This window comes from Aquarana catesbeiana, linkage group LG03 (assembly GCF_042186555.1).
Source record: "Aquarana catesbeiana isolate 2022-GZ linkage group LG03, ASM4218655v1, whole genome shotgun sequence".
Classification (NCBI taxonomy): Eukaryota; Metazoa; Chordata; class Amphibia; order Anura; family Ranidae; genus Aquarana; species Aquarana catesbeiana.
Genome location: NC_133326.1, coordinates 312,277,366 through 312,291,933, shown reverse-complemented (window position 1 = coordinate 312,291,933; position 14,568 = coordinate 312,277,366). Strand labels below are relative to the sequence as shown.

General features: G+C 40.8%; 1 protein-coding gene across 2 annotated transcripts in view; it reads left to right on the top strand.

Annotated features, from left to right (window-relative positions):
• Positions 1–7,365, top strand: part of CHST11 (carbohydrate sulfotransferase 11) — a 255,202-nt gene extending 247,837 nt beyond the window's left edge. For both annotated transcript variants that reach the window (XM_073620291.1, XM_073620290.1), the window contains exon 3: positions 871–7,365. In XM_073620291.1, coding sequence (XP_073476392.1) covers positions 871–1,725 — 855 coding nt within the window. In that variant the 3' untranslated portion in view covers positions 1,726–7,365. The remainder of the gene's footprint in view (positions 1–870) is intronic.
• Positions 7,366–14,568: the final 7,203 nt, after the last annotated feature.

Here is a 14,568-nt window from a genome sequence, read left to right as displayed (position 1 = left end):
ATGCAGATCAGGAGGAGGTCAGCTGCACCTGTCAATGAATTCTGAATGACTTCAGAAGCATCTCAAACTGATGCCATCAACACAAGAACGTACAGTAAAAATACAACAGGACTAAGTGGTGTTTTTAATATGTGACTGGGTTTCTACTTTCATTTAAAGTGGGGTTCCACCCAAAAAAACAAAAATACCTGAAAAATTGTAAAAAAAAAAAAAACATTTGAATATTTTTTTTTTTTTTTTTTACTTACCTCTAAATGCCTGTTGCTAGGTGGTCCCTCGTAGTCTGCCTCTTCCTTTGCCTGGGCTGGTGACATCACTTCCCCCTCGGCACAGGAAGGGCTCGGCTCTGCTCCCTCCCTCCTGTCAATCATCTGGGACCCATTACAGGTCCCAGGTGACTGAGCGGCAAATCACGGCACGCGGCGCCGCTCGCGCATGCGCAGTGGGTGCCAGGCTGTGAAGCCACAGCCCGGTGCCCACAGTTGAAATGCCGACGAGTGGAGGGGGGGGCGAGCGGGGCTTCGATCCCCCGCATCACTTGACCCAGGGACAGGTAAGTGTCCAATTAAAAGTCAGCAGCTGCAGTATTTGTAGCTGCTGACTTTTAATTTTTTTTTTTTTAATGGAGCCCCTGGGTGGAACTCCTCTTTAAATATAGGGTGTCTATGCACAGTGCAACACAGTGCAACACTTTAGTACGACTATTTCAGTAGTTCTGCCATTGAAGAAAGCACATGAGTTTTTTCTGAGCCACATCTCAAATGTGGAATGGAGGTGTGGTTTTGCTAAACAGAAATGTAATTTGTGATTTTATGTATATATTTTGGTCTTTAATTTGAATCTAATCTTACTTCTGTTCTCTTTATAAAGGTGGAACTCTCCAGCAATGCTGTTTTGCACCAGATAAGACGGGATCAGGTCACAGATGTGTGTCGGGCCAATAATGTGTTAAGCAGGAAACGCCGTGTACTAACTCCCAATGACCTGAAACACTTGGTGGTTGATGAATATCATGAGCTTATTTACTGCTATGTGCCAAAAGTGGCATGTACCAACTGGAAGAGGGTAATGATGGTCCTTACAGGAAGAGGTAAATACAGTGATCCAATGGAAATACCAGCAAATGTGGCTCATGTCTCCTCCAACCTCAAAACCCTTAACCAGTATAGCATTCCAGAGATCAACCATCGCTTGAAACATTTCATGAAGTTCCTATTTGTTCGTGAACCTTTTGAGAGATTGGTTTCAGCCTACAGAAATAAATTTACCCAAAAATACAATACGTCCTTCCACAAACGCTATGGCACCAAAATAATAAGGCGGCAGCGTAAAAATGCCACCCAGGAAGCACTACTTAATGGCAGCGATGTCAAATTTGAGGAGTTTGTTGCTTATCTTATTGATCCACACACCCAAAAAGAAGAGCCCTTTAATGAGCACTGGCAAACAGTCTTTTCTCTCTGCCACCCATGTCATATCCATTATGATCTCATAGGAAAATACGAAACCTTAGAAGAAGATTCTAATTATGTGTTGCAACTGGCAGGAGTGGGTAACTATCTGAAATTTCCCACCTTTGCCAAGTCTACCAGAACTACTGATGAAATGACGGCGGAATTTTTCCAAAACATCAGCTCAGAGCACCAAACTCAACTGTATGAGGTCTACAAACTGGATTACTTAATGTTCAACTACTCAACTCCAGCCTATCTAAAACTAGAATGAAAGTCCATCCATGTCTAGCAAAGGATTTTCTTACAGCGTGAATAGAGGGTCATTTTGTAAATTCATGGCAGGCTGAAGGTTTAGGGTGGGAGGGATGATAGTGATTTGTACTGCGAGCAGTGCAAACAAAATAATTTAAATTTCTTCATAAAGAAAGACTGCTCTCTTTAGAGCAAGAGGAATCTAAGCTAGTCTGAAGACACGCAAACTACTACTATGCTGTTCTCAAGTTCCGTGGCGCCTTCATGCTCTATGTAAATTGTCTATAAATTATTTATAGTTATTTAAACTATGTCTCTTGATCTGATTAAGTCTATTGTTTGTCTTTAAAACATATAGATATATATGTGTATATCTATATATAATATATTTGTATGTGTGTGTATATACATACATATGTACATATGTACATATTTTCAGAGCCAAATATTAACAAATTCCAAATCCATGCTGATCCATTTAGTAATTTGCTATTGTCATTGGATTTACATGACCATTTTCAAAAGCTAAAACTCATGAGTTTCGCCTCTTATACAGAATGAATAGATAGTTTTATTTTGAATAGCAAACAAGTAATTACATGGCATTATTAACACTGACCTTTGGATTTTGTGCTTTTATGTCAGTAATTTATTTTGTGAAGTTTAGAAATTCATGCTTGGTTTATGTGTTTATAATCAGGTATACATGTTTATGAGTTTAAAGTATGTAGGTCTAAAAAGGCATTTCCGATACGTCCATTCTGATTGGTATTTATTGCAAATACATATAAAATGCAAGCGATGCAAATGTAATATGTAGTGATACCTCTTTTTGTTTACAGTTTAAATAATGGACATGTAGATAATACAGTGAACAATATGGATCATTTGATCAAATTCAGTATTGGTAGAGAATTCTAGCCTTGTTCTGTAAACCGTGATCAAGGCTTCATTTGGTGTATTTAGAGAGTAATATGTCCTTTCTCCAAGATGCGCTGTCCGTTAATTTTGAATTTGCTCATTGTATTTAAACATAGAAATTATGCAAAAATTGGCATTTATTAAGTGCAATTTGTATTCAGGTGCTGCATATAAGAACAGAGCTTTAGCCCCTTAAACTTATTTTGGTGCCAGTTATTTTACATCTTTGCTAGAGTTTTAAGATTCTAAGAAAGGATTGTTGTTATAGCAATGTAAAATTCTAGAAGCTAGGTATAATATTAGTAAAGTAAATCTCCAAAAGCTGGAGCAAAATGGGCACTATGCGAATCTGTGGGAAATAGGCATAGAAGGAGCAATGTACATTTTCAGCAGGTTAGATTTAGGCTTAGATAAATAGAATTCAAGAAGAAAGGAAGGGCATAGTATTATGTAAAATTTCAAGAGAAATGACAATATTGACTAAATGAAACTTTAAGAGGAGAGGCATAGTAGTCACTATGTAAAGCTCTAGAGGGTCGGAAAACTGCCAAGGGTAGGTTATAGTAATAGTTGTATAAATTAAATAGAATAAGACCGTGTAGGTGGTATAGCATTTCCTACATAAAACTCAAGGGGCAGGGATGTAGTTAGCACTATAACTTTGTAAAACAAGTGCACTTTCAAAAAAAAAAAAAAATGGGATCCTTAAATATACCCAGAAGCTTAAACATGTTTTCAAATAGATATTTTACATTTTACATTTTTCTCATTTGTGAATGGTCATCAAAGGTCCTCAGAGTTTAAAGTGGAAGTCCAGTCAAATACTATAAGTTTAATCCTGCCCCTACCCCCATTCTAAGCCTACTAAGTACCCTCAATAGGAAAGATATCTATACTTACCTAATTTGATGGTGCTCCAGTCCGGTCACATGATTGGCTCCCATCGCCGGCTTCAGTGTAGCGGAGGGACAGCCAACAATGGATGCTTTATAGCAGGGGTCAGCAACCAGTAGATTGCGAACAAGTGACTGGTAGAACATGATCTGGGCTTGCTGACCTGCCATTCCAAAGCATCAATTAGAGTGCAATGCAGAGGGACTACTTGTAAAGTTAGAACTGTAGAAGGGAGCAAGCGCTGCATAGGCCGATGCCTCCTCTGTAATGCTAGCTCCTGTGCCATGCGGAATGATACCAACCGCATTCCATCACTTATACCAGCTAGTGATCTCCAGAGTGGTGCCAGCAGCAGGTTAGTGCGAAGCAAGACGCTGGGCATAATAGTATAGGGTTGCTTTCACACTGATACAGATGTACTAAGCTTCACCTGCGGTGCAGGTAAACGGCAGCATATCATTGTGAAAGCAGCCTTATAGGGGGCTCAGAACAGTAAGGGTTCATTTACATTTGCAGTTTGGGGGGTGGTAAGACCCCATAGTTAAGACATCTTTTTATCACCCCCACACCCCCTTTAGCTGCAGTGGCCAGGGGTGTACATGTGTCGTAGCTGCAGCAGGAGTTATATACCCTGTCATGGTTGGTGGGTGTAGCACCTGCCAAGCATGACCCAAGTAAATGAGGCCCCCCAACTTTACATGTGAACAAGCCCTAATGCCGCGTACACACGAGCAGAATTTCCGTCGGAAAAATCTTGGATGGTTTTTCCGACGGAATTCCGCTCAAGCTTGGCTTGCATACACACGGTCACACAAAAGTTCGCTGAACTTTCGACCGTCAAGAATGCGGTGACGTACAACACTACGACGAGCCGAGAAAATGAAGTTCAGTGCTTCCAAGCATGCATTAAATTGTTTCCGAGCATGCATAGGACTTTTGTGCATCGGAATTGGTACAGACGATTGGAATTTCCAATCGGAACTTTTTCCGACTGAGAAATTAAGAACATGCTCTCAATCTTTTGCTGGCTGGAATTCCGCCAGCAAAAGTCCGATGGAGCATACACACGGTCGCATTTTTGGACCAAAAGCTCTCATTGGACTTTTGCTGGTGGAATTTCCGCTTGTGTGTACAGGGCATTAGGGTGCCTCTGCTGAATGCAACTAAGGGCTCATTCACAAGTGCAGAAGGCACTGCTAAAAAGCAATCCGAATGTGTTTGACAGGTGGTGAGGAGGCAATATATTGCCTTCTCACCACCTGATTTAAACCCATGATTGCCATGCAATGCACACGATTGTGACACAGTAGTACTGCAATTTTCCCATGTTGTTCAGGTAGATCTCCACCTCTTTTAGGTTGCCTATCTCTACCTTATAGTAAGTCTATGGGTGACCTCACTGCATTGGCTTTGCAACCGTTGTTCGATCTCCCCTCTACACTGAAGCCAGCCACTGGGGAGATCATGCAACCAGACCGGAGTGCCCTCAGAATAGGTAAGTATTTGCATCTTTCCTTTACAGGGTAGTTAGTATAGGGCTTAGAATGGGGCTGGGAGCAGGTTTAAGCTTAGATAGAATTTGACTAGACTTCCACTTTAAATGTCCTTATTTGTGCATATTCATGCAGGAGGCATTGAGCATTGTGTAAAAAGAGTTCTATAAGAAGACATCCCAGTCTAGCTTACATCTGGCTAGCAGGAATCATCTAGGATGAGCTCAGCTAAAGTAAATATCAAGTATACTTTCTGTCTGCACTTTCTCTGCAACTGTTTTTCTTTTCTGAGAAATGTTTAAAGATCCTGATATTGAAGTCATCAAATCAGTTGGGTGTGAGGAACAACATATGTAAAGCTTATTTTTATCCACATTTGCACTTATCCTTTCAAAGATCAGAAAGGTAGCATATAATAGGCATTATGTGAGAGGCCAGAGGGTAAGCCTTAGATAGCATTGTGTAAATTCCAGGTGGAGGGTTTAGGTAGAATCAATGTCCTTCTCATCATTAGCTTTACAATGAAACCAATAAGAATGAGGTAATGATCACTGTCCCTTATTGATGGTAAAATGAAAATATACTGAACTATTCAGAGTTGTGTTTTTCAAACCATCTTTTGGTTGTATTACTTTTATTTCCTTAAAATAGTCACCTATTTGTTTACCTTAAAGTGATAATAAACCTAAAAACAGAAATTAAATGTATTGCAACTTACCATTTCTTAAATGTGGTGGCTGCATTAGTTTCCTGCTTTCTGCATTAAGGTGAAAAATCTTCTGTGCTGCAGCTCCCACCAATCCCCCCTTTTTCTTACCTGAGCCCGATCCGATCCAGCGATATGCATAAGTGCAGCTACCCTCTCCCCAGGCTGACAACGCTAAGACCCCTTTCACACGGGTGGCTGTTTTGCCGCTGTTAAAAGCTTGTTTTGTTATTTTGAAATTCCAAGCACAGGGATCACTTGCATTTGTACATTGCGATTAGCTGCGTTTACTTGGCTTTACATGCGGCTGCGTTTAGCTGCGGTGGAACATTCTTGTCATTTCTGATGTGCTTCCTGTTGTTTTTCTTTCCTCATTGCCGCTGCTATCCACAGGAGAAATAGTACACTGCGATTACCTGCGGTTATGTGCAGGTAGCTGCGCTAAATCGGTCCTGAACGCAGTAAAATGTATTTTCTCTAACCGCACAAAACCCCATGTAACAAAACCGTTGCTAAAATCAGTGTGTGAATGGGGCCATAGGAAAGCATTGTGTGAGTTTAGCTGCGGTCATCTATCCGCAGCTAACAGCTGAATTCTATCCGCCCGTGTGAAAGGGGCCTAAGGGTAGCTCCTTTGTTCCCCCATAGATTGGAGCCACCTTAATACAGGAAGTGTGTTACTGGCCAGATCACTGGGTGAAAGTAAAGGAGAAAAGCCTAAAAAATAGAAAACAAATGCAGCCACTACATTTGAGGATTGAATTACATTTAGGATTTGCGTTTTTGTTTTTGGGTTTAATACCGTTTTAAGGTTTCCCAAAATGTAACTGTTTAGCAGAACTAGGGTACCCAGCCTTATGATGCTATAGAACATGCCAGTGGTAATAATGACTGCCTTACTGACCATTCCTAACCTCCTGACACAGCACTTGGGAATGGCAGAATTCCAGAACACACAATACCCTGCATTGGTTGGTCTTTAAAATACAACTCTGAAAGCTAAAACACACCCATATTAAGTGCCACATTGTTCTCTCTTGACACACATTTTGTAAATGTCTTTGAATTCCAAGATGCCTGGTCATTATATTATCTGTTTCCCATTTACACGCAATAACTGATACAGAATACTGGTAATCTCTGTAACAGGAATAACTGTATATTAGTGAAGGCTTGTTATATTCGTTTTATGTTCTCTGACGAGTTCTACAATTGATTGCAGTCCAGCTACAAGCAAAGAGACAGCCTGCACCTCGGCCCCACTGGGCTTTGTATTGTCTTCCTGCTGGTCAGTAAAATCTTAGTTCCTTTGCTTTATTTTGTCCTTTTTTTGTTCACGGATCATCATGTGATTCCAGATAATAAAGAGCCATTGAAGCTGTTACATGTTTCCTCTGAAGTGAGGTTGTGCTGTCCATATTGTTGTACATAATGTTGTTCTATAGACTTTTTTTCCTGGCTTTGGGTCTGTGCATCACTTTGCAGAGCAACGTTTTGCATGAATCTCAAGCCTGATATTCATAAAAAGAAGAAAAAAAAAAACCTGTAATCTACTGGATACTGGAATGGCCAAAAGATAATTTATTAGTAATGTATTAAATTGTACAAAACGTTGAACAAAATAAATTCATTACTTATGCAGTGATGACTGTTGTATTTAATGAATGAGAATATAAATGAAGCAGCTACAGGTATGTAATGTGTGTGTGTGTGTGTGTGTGTGTGTGTGTATATGTGTGTGTGTGTGTGTGTGTGTGTAATATATATATATATATATATATATATATATATTATACACACACTATATTGTCAAAAGTATTGGGACGCCTGCGTTTACACGCACATGAACTTTATTGTCATCCCAGCCTTAGTCATTAGGGTTCAATATTGGGTCGGCCCAAAGTTTAGGAGTGTGTCTATGGGAATGTTTGACCATTCTTCCAGAAGCACATTTGTGAGGTCAAGCACTGATGTTGTACAAGAAGGCCTGGCTCGCAGTCTCTGCTCTCGAATAGACACACTCCTAAACCTTGTGGATAGCCTTCCCAGAAGAGTTGAAGCTGTTATATCATCTGGTGGAGGGGGGATTATGGTGTGAGGTTGTCCCTCAGGGGTTGGACTTGGCCCCTTAGTTCCAGTGAAGGGAACTCTTAAGCCATGAGTATACCAAGACATTTTGGACAATTTCATGCTCCCAAATTTAAAGGGAACAGTTTAGGGATGACCCCTTCCTGTTCCAACATGACTGTGCACCAGTGCACAAACAAGGTCCATAAAGACATGGATGAGCGAGTTTGGAGTGGAGGAACTTATCAGGCCTGCACAGAGTCCTGGCATCAACCCAACAGAACACCTTTGGGATGATATAGAGCAGAGACTGCGGGCCAGGCCTTGTTGTCCACATTAGTGCCAGACCTCCAAATGCGCTTCTGGAAGAATTGTCAAACATTCCCATAGACACACTCCTAAACCTTGTGGACAGCCTTCCCAGAAGAGTTGAAGCTGCAAAGGGTTGGCCAACTCAGTATTGAACCCTACAGCAGTGGTTCTCAACGCCTGTCCTCGGGACCCACTAACAGGTTTGCAAGATAACTGAAATACATCACAGGTGGTATCATTTGTTGCTCAGTGATTGCAGCATTCTAGTCTGCATCTCCCCAAGGTAATAATTAAATTCTGGCCTGTTAGTGGGTCCTGAGGAATGGAGTTGAGAACCACTGCCCTACGGACTAAGACTGGAATGCCATTAAAGTTAATGTGCGTGTAAAGGCAGGTGTCCCAATACTTTTGGTAATATAGTGTATGTGTGTGCGTATATGTGTATATATATATATATATATATATATATATATATATATATATATACACATTTTTATACAGTATATATAAACACCGTATGTGAAGAGAAAAAATCAAGAAAATAGGGGGCTTGCCACTGCTGAACAATTCCTCGGAATATTGAAACCTTTAGATTAGCATGGCAGGCAGCATTAAAGTTTGTTACCCCAACATTTAATATTTCTAATATATGTGTCTGTGTTACCATGTACTTGGATTAAAAAAATATTGTTTTCTTTGCATTGCTTCTTTTGTGTGAAACACCTGATGATCCTGCCAGTGCCCCTGCTATACTATTTCAAACTGGCCATGCCAGGGCATGGAAGCACATCCATCTCAATTTGGTCAATTTTCTTTTTTGCATTCTGCTTGGGAGCACAGCATGCCTGTACTCCAATGGTCAGACTTTTATTGACACCCATCCTGCACAGGTCTTTACTGGGAAGATCAGTGTACTGCTGTTTCTCTGCCTACTTCTAACACTCCCTCTGCAGTCTCCGCCACTAGCTCGCTAAGCCCCTTATCCAGCTGAGAACACAGGTCACATGATCATTTATGAAAAAAAGAAGGTATTTTTAGTTTTTTAAATATAAACAAATTTTTTTGCCATGCTTTTTTAACTGGATGGGTTGTTGTTTTACAAGGCAAGGGTTCACATACTCCTCAGCAGTGGTCAGCAATTGCATCTCACGTCTTCTCTCAGTACAAATGTCTATACCTGTATCCTTGGCAAATACGATGCAAATACAGACAACTCTAGCACATTATACAGTAGTATTGACTCACAGACAGGCATGTACTGGCCATCGGGACTACCGGGAGATTCTCGGTGGGCCGATGGCTCAGTGGGCCAGTCAGGTGCAGTCCTGAAGCCGCTCCTCTCTGACAGTGAGTGTTCGCAATTTCACTCCTGTCAGGAGGAGCAGCTTCCATCATATGCTGGAGAGAGCATTAGGCGTTATGCTCCCTCCAGCCTGCAGGGGGAGATAGACCAACGGCAGACTTTCCTTCCTCTCTCCCCTTATCACTTGTTATCACATGACTGGAGAGAGGAACTAGAAGCTGCCTACAAAACTGTGAGTACATGTGGGAGGGGGAGGACACTCTGATGTGAAGGGGACTGCTGATGGGGGCTCTCTGATGTGAAGGGCTTCTGATGGGGACACACTGATGTGAAGTGGGCTTCTGGTGGGGACTCTGATGTGAAGTGGGCTGCTGATTGGGACACTCTGATGTAAGGGGACAAAATATTTTACAGCGCACACATACAAGAATGACATTTCCTGCAGGGCTAGTTAAAAACACCTGAATGTATTAAAAAAATATGGGGTTTTGGTCACACTATATGGTCATATAGTGCTAAGCCCACTTACTACGACAAAGTACCCCGAATTAGTGGGTCCTACTTTAGTAATAGAATGGAAGATCCTTTGTCTCAACCATGGGAGCTGAACTCCTCTATGTGGAAGAACTGAAGGGGATACATCCTATGCACTGGTGGCCACTAAATAAGTGGTAATGAGGAGGGGGAGGGGTGCTCCAGCCCAAAAAACCTGGTCAGGGTCTACTACAATATACAAAAACATATTTGGGGGGCACACCTTACAATGCGTTTAAATTCAAGATGGTGCTGCTATAAGACCTACAAACAGTACAAAATGTTTTACAGCGCACACATACAAGAAGACATTTCCTGCAGGGCTAGTTAAAAACACCTGAACATATTCAAAAAATACGGGGGTTTGGTCACACTATATGGTCATATAGTGCTAAGCCCACTTACTGCGACAAAGTACCCCGAATTAGTGGGGACGCTGTTGGGGACACTGTGATGTAAGGGGGACGCTGTTGGGGACACTGTGATGTAAGGAGGACGCTGTTGGGGACACTCTGATGTAAGGGGGGCGCTGTTGGGGACACTCTGATGTAAGGGGGACGCTGTTGGGGACACTCTGATGTAAGGGGGATGTTGTTGGGGACACTCTGATGTAAGGGGGACGCTGTTGGGGACACTCTGATGTAAGGGGGATGCTGTTGGGTACACTCTGACCTAAGAGGGACGCTGTTAGGGACACTCTGATGTAAGGGGGATGCTGTTGGGGACACTCTGATGTAAGGGGGATGTTGTTGAGGACACTCTGATGTAAGGGGGACGCTGTTGGGGACACTCTGATGTAAGGGGGACGCTGTTGGGGACACTCTGATGTAAGGGGGACGCTGTTGGGGACACTCTGATGTAAGGGGGACGCTGTTGGGGACACTCTGATGTAAGGGGGATGCTGTTGGGGACACTCTGATGTAAGGGGGACGCTGTTGGGGACACTCTGTAAGGGGGACGCTGTTGGGGACACACTGATGTAAGGGGGGCGCTGTTGGGGACACTCAAAATTAAAGTGGGCCGGTCATGAGGAAGTCCAGGGCCAAATTTTTGTCCCAGTCCAGAACTGCTCATAGAAGTTGATTGACTAAAACTGGAGAGTGCAAAATCTGGTGCAGTTGTGTATGGTAGCCAATCAGATTCTAACTTCAGCTTGTTCAATTAAGCTTTGACAAAAAAAAAACTGGAAGCTAATTGGTTTCTATGCAGATCTGCACCAAATTTTGCACTCTCCAGCTTTAGTAAATCAACCACACAGAGTTTGTAGGAGTACAAGGTGCACCCTTTACTTCAAGTACCTATAAACGCAAATCAAAAAGGTTTAAAGCTTGCACCAGGAAGCATTTCTCTGCCATATACTGTCATTAACACTGGTTAAACTTTAGAAAGTGTGAACTATTTTTAGATTTTAGATTTTTAGAAAAACAGATCGTATTGGTGAGATGAATCTTAAAAAAAAAAATGTACCTATCTACATAGCAATGGAAAAAGTATAATGAGAGAAGAAAAAAATATTGATTTTATAGTTACTTGATAAGGTAGTGCACAGATTTGATAATCCAGACAACTACATCCCAATCTTCTCTAATGGCACCTACTACATCATTGATGAGTTGACATGTTGAAGGTTTCAGGTATCAATTTTAGGTGAGGAAATAATCCTAACATTGTTCAGTACAGAGCTTTGGCTCTTTCAAGCAATAAAAATGATAAAAGCAGGCTCCAAACACAGCAATTGGCTATCTGAGTAGACATTCAGTACAGTATTTATAGTTTTGAGTACTTCAGTATAAAAGTATTTGGTCTTAAATACAGATTTATATAGATACACTTGTGCTATATTGCATTGTCCTGTGGTGTTTATACCTCTGGCCTGTAGATGTCACTATTTACAATTGTTACATGTGTAATAATTTCTATACACTATACATTTAGTTAGTGTCCAGTTCCTGTTAAGATATACTCAGACAGTTGTATGTGTTTTATGGATGCCTGAACATGTTAATAAAGCATTCTACTACTACTAGTAACTACTGTGCCTTGCAGACTACATACACAACGGGTTTGATTTACTCAGAGTGCAAAATGTGGTGCAGCTGTGCATGGTAGCCAATCGGCTTCTAACTTCAACTTAATTAAGCCTTGACAAAAACCTGGAAGCTGATTGGTTTTTATGCAGCGCTGCACCACATTTTGCACTCTGCAGTTTTACTAAATCAACCCCAACATGTCCTAGTAGTCCTATGCAGTTATATTTCTAATGAATCACAGAAAACCCATTAAGATCTTTCATGTGAATGGGCCTAATCTATTTCAGTTTCTATTTGAGAACATTGATTTGTTTATTTCAATTTAAGCAAACCTTTAGGCCTGGTTCACACCTATGCATTTTTCAGTGGGTTTTACAGAAACGCATTACAGTCCATTTACACATGGTTTCCTATGGGTCACATTCACATCTGTGCTTTTTTTTGGAAAGGGTCAGGGACTTTTTTTGCGCAACAGGTTGCGTTTTTGGTTCCATAGACTTCAGTGGAAATGCATCAAAAACACAGTGCTTGCGTTTTTTGCTGTGTTTTTGCGGGTTTCTTTCACATGACAACAGGCGCCTTCCAAAAATGCATCAAAAACAATAAAAATGCGTGTGAAAAAAAATTCAAAATGCACCATGAAAATGCATCAACTGCAACCTCCATAGATGTGAACCAGGTCTTACTGAGAGAAACGTGAGGGTTGTCATTACTGACTTAAGCCGGATACATACTATACAATTTTCTTTAGATTTTTTCCTTAGGCTCCATTCACACTAGCGCGTTTTTTGATGCATTTTGCATTTTGCAGAAATGCACAGGAATTTTTTAACATGGGTTCCTATGGAACATGTTCACATCAATGCTTTTTTGTTTCTCTGCATTTTTGGAAAGGGTCGGGGACTTTTTTTCATGCAAAAAGCAGCGTTTTGCATGTAATGGATTTCAATGGACAAGCATCAAAAACGCAAGTGCACCGTTTTTGCAGCGTTTTTGCAGCGTTTTTGATGCGTTTTTGCCGTTTTTTTTTTTTTTTTTTAATTTTTTTAAATTTTTTTTTTAGACTGTAAAAAAAAACTAAAAAAAAAAAAAAAAACGCAAAACGCAAATCGCGGCAAAAACGTGGCAGGCATGAAAAAAAAACCTCCAAAAACGCCCAAAAGCAACATGCATAGGTGTGAATCGAGCCTTAAGGCTTGATTCACACCCATGCATTTTTTGTGCATTTTGCAGATTTGCACTATAGAACTTGTTCCATAGGAAACCATGTTAAATGGACTGTAGTTCAAATCTGCAAAATGCAAAAAGCACTAAAAATGCATAGGGTGTGAATCAAGCCTTAGATTTACCAAAACCATATATTATGAGGTCAAACCTTAACAGTTTTAATTTGTATGCAATCAAGCAGGCGCTTGCACTACATAGTTTTGGTAAATCTAAAGGAAATCAAACATCAAAAGTTGTATAGTGTGTATCCAGCTTAAGGCTCGATTCACACCTATGCATGTTGCTTTTGGGCGTTTTTGGAGGTTTTTTTTTCATGCTTGCCACGTTTTTGAGCAGCGTTTTTGCAGCGTTTTTTGCCGCGTTTTTGCTGCGATTTGCGTTTTGCGTTTTTTTTTTTTTTTTTTTTTTTTTTACAGTCTAAAAAAAAAATAAAAAAAAAAAAAAAAAAAAAACGGCAAAAACGCATCAAAAACGCTGCAAAAATGGTGCACTTGCGTTTTTGATGCTTGTCCATTGAAATCCATTACATGCAAAACGCTGCTTTTTGCATGAAAAAAAGTCCCCGACCCTTTCCAAAAATGCAGAGAAACAAAAAGGCATTGATGTGAACATGTTCCATAGGAACCCATGTTAAAAAATTCCCGTGCATTTCTGCAAAATGCATCAAAAAACGCGATAGTGTGAATGGAGCCTAACTGAGAGAAACATAAATGAAGGTTGTCATCACTGACCTCCTGAAGAGCTCAGTTGTCTGGCTATTACATTTAGGCTCGATTCACATCTATGCATGTTGCTTTTTGAGCGTTTCTGCAGTGCTTTTTGCTCTCCTTTCTGCATTTTTGTAACTGCGTTTTTACTGCGATTTGCGTTTTATAATTTGTGTCTTTTTTTTTTTTTTACATTCACTGTATATAGCTGGTTGGGAAGCCAGCCACCATGTCCTTAGCAACGGATGAGTCATCAGCTGTCAGCGGAATGTAAAAAAAAGAATTGCCGGCTAAAAAAATTCACAAAAAAAGGCGTGGGGTTCCATCCCTCCATCCCAGTCAATTTAAAAAAAGAAAAAAACGGCGTGGGGTCCCCCCAAGATCCATACTAGACCTTTATCCGAGCATGCAGCCCTGCAGGTCAGGAAAAGGAACCGGAATCATACCAGACTGCATACCTTCAACATGGGGGGGTGGGTGCTCACTGTCGGTTACCTGCTAAAAACTAAAAAGTCCGCTTTTGTCCTGAGTCATCGGATAGCCACGCCCCATGGCTACATAATAGATGTCAGACAGTGAGGGACGTCACAATGGTAGAAGACCGCATCAGGACAAAAGCGGACTTTAATAAAGGACTTGTCAAAAAGCTTTTTTTTTTTTTTTTTTTT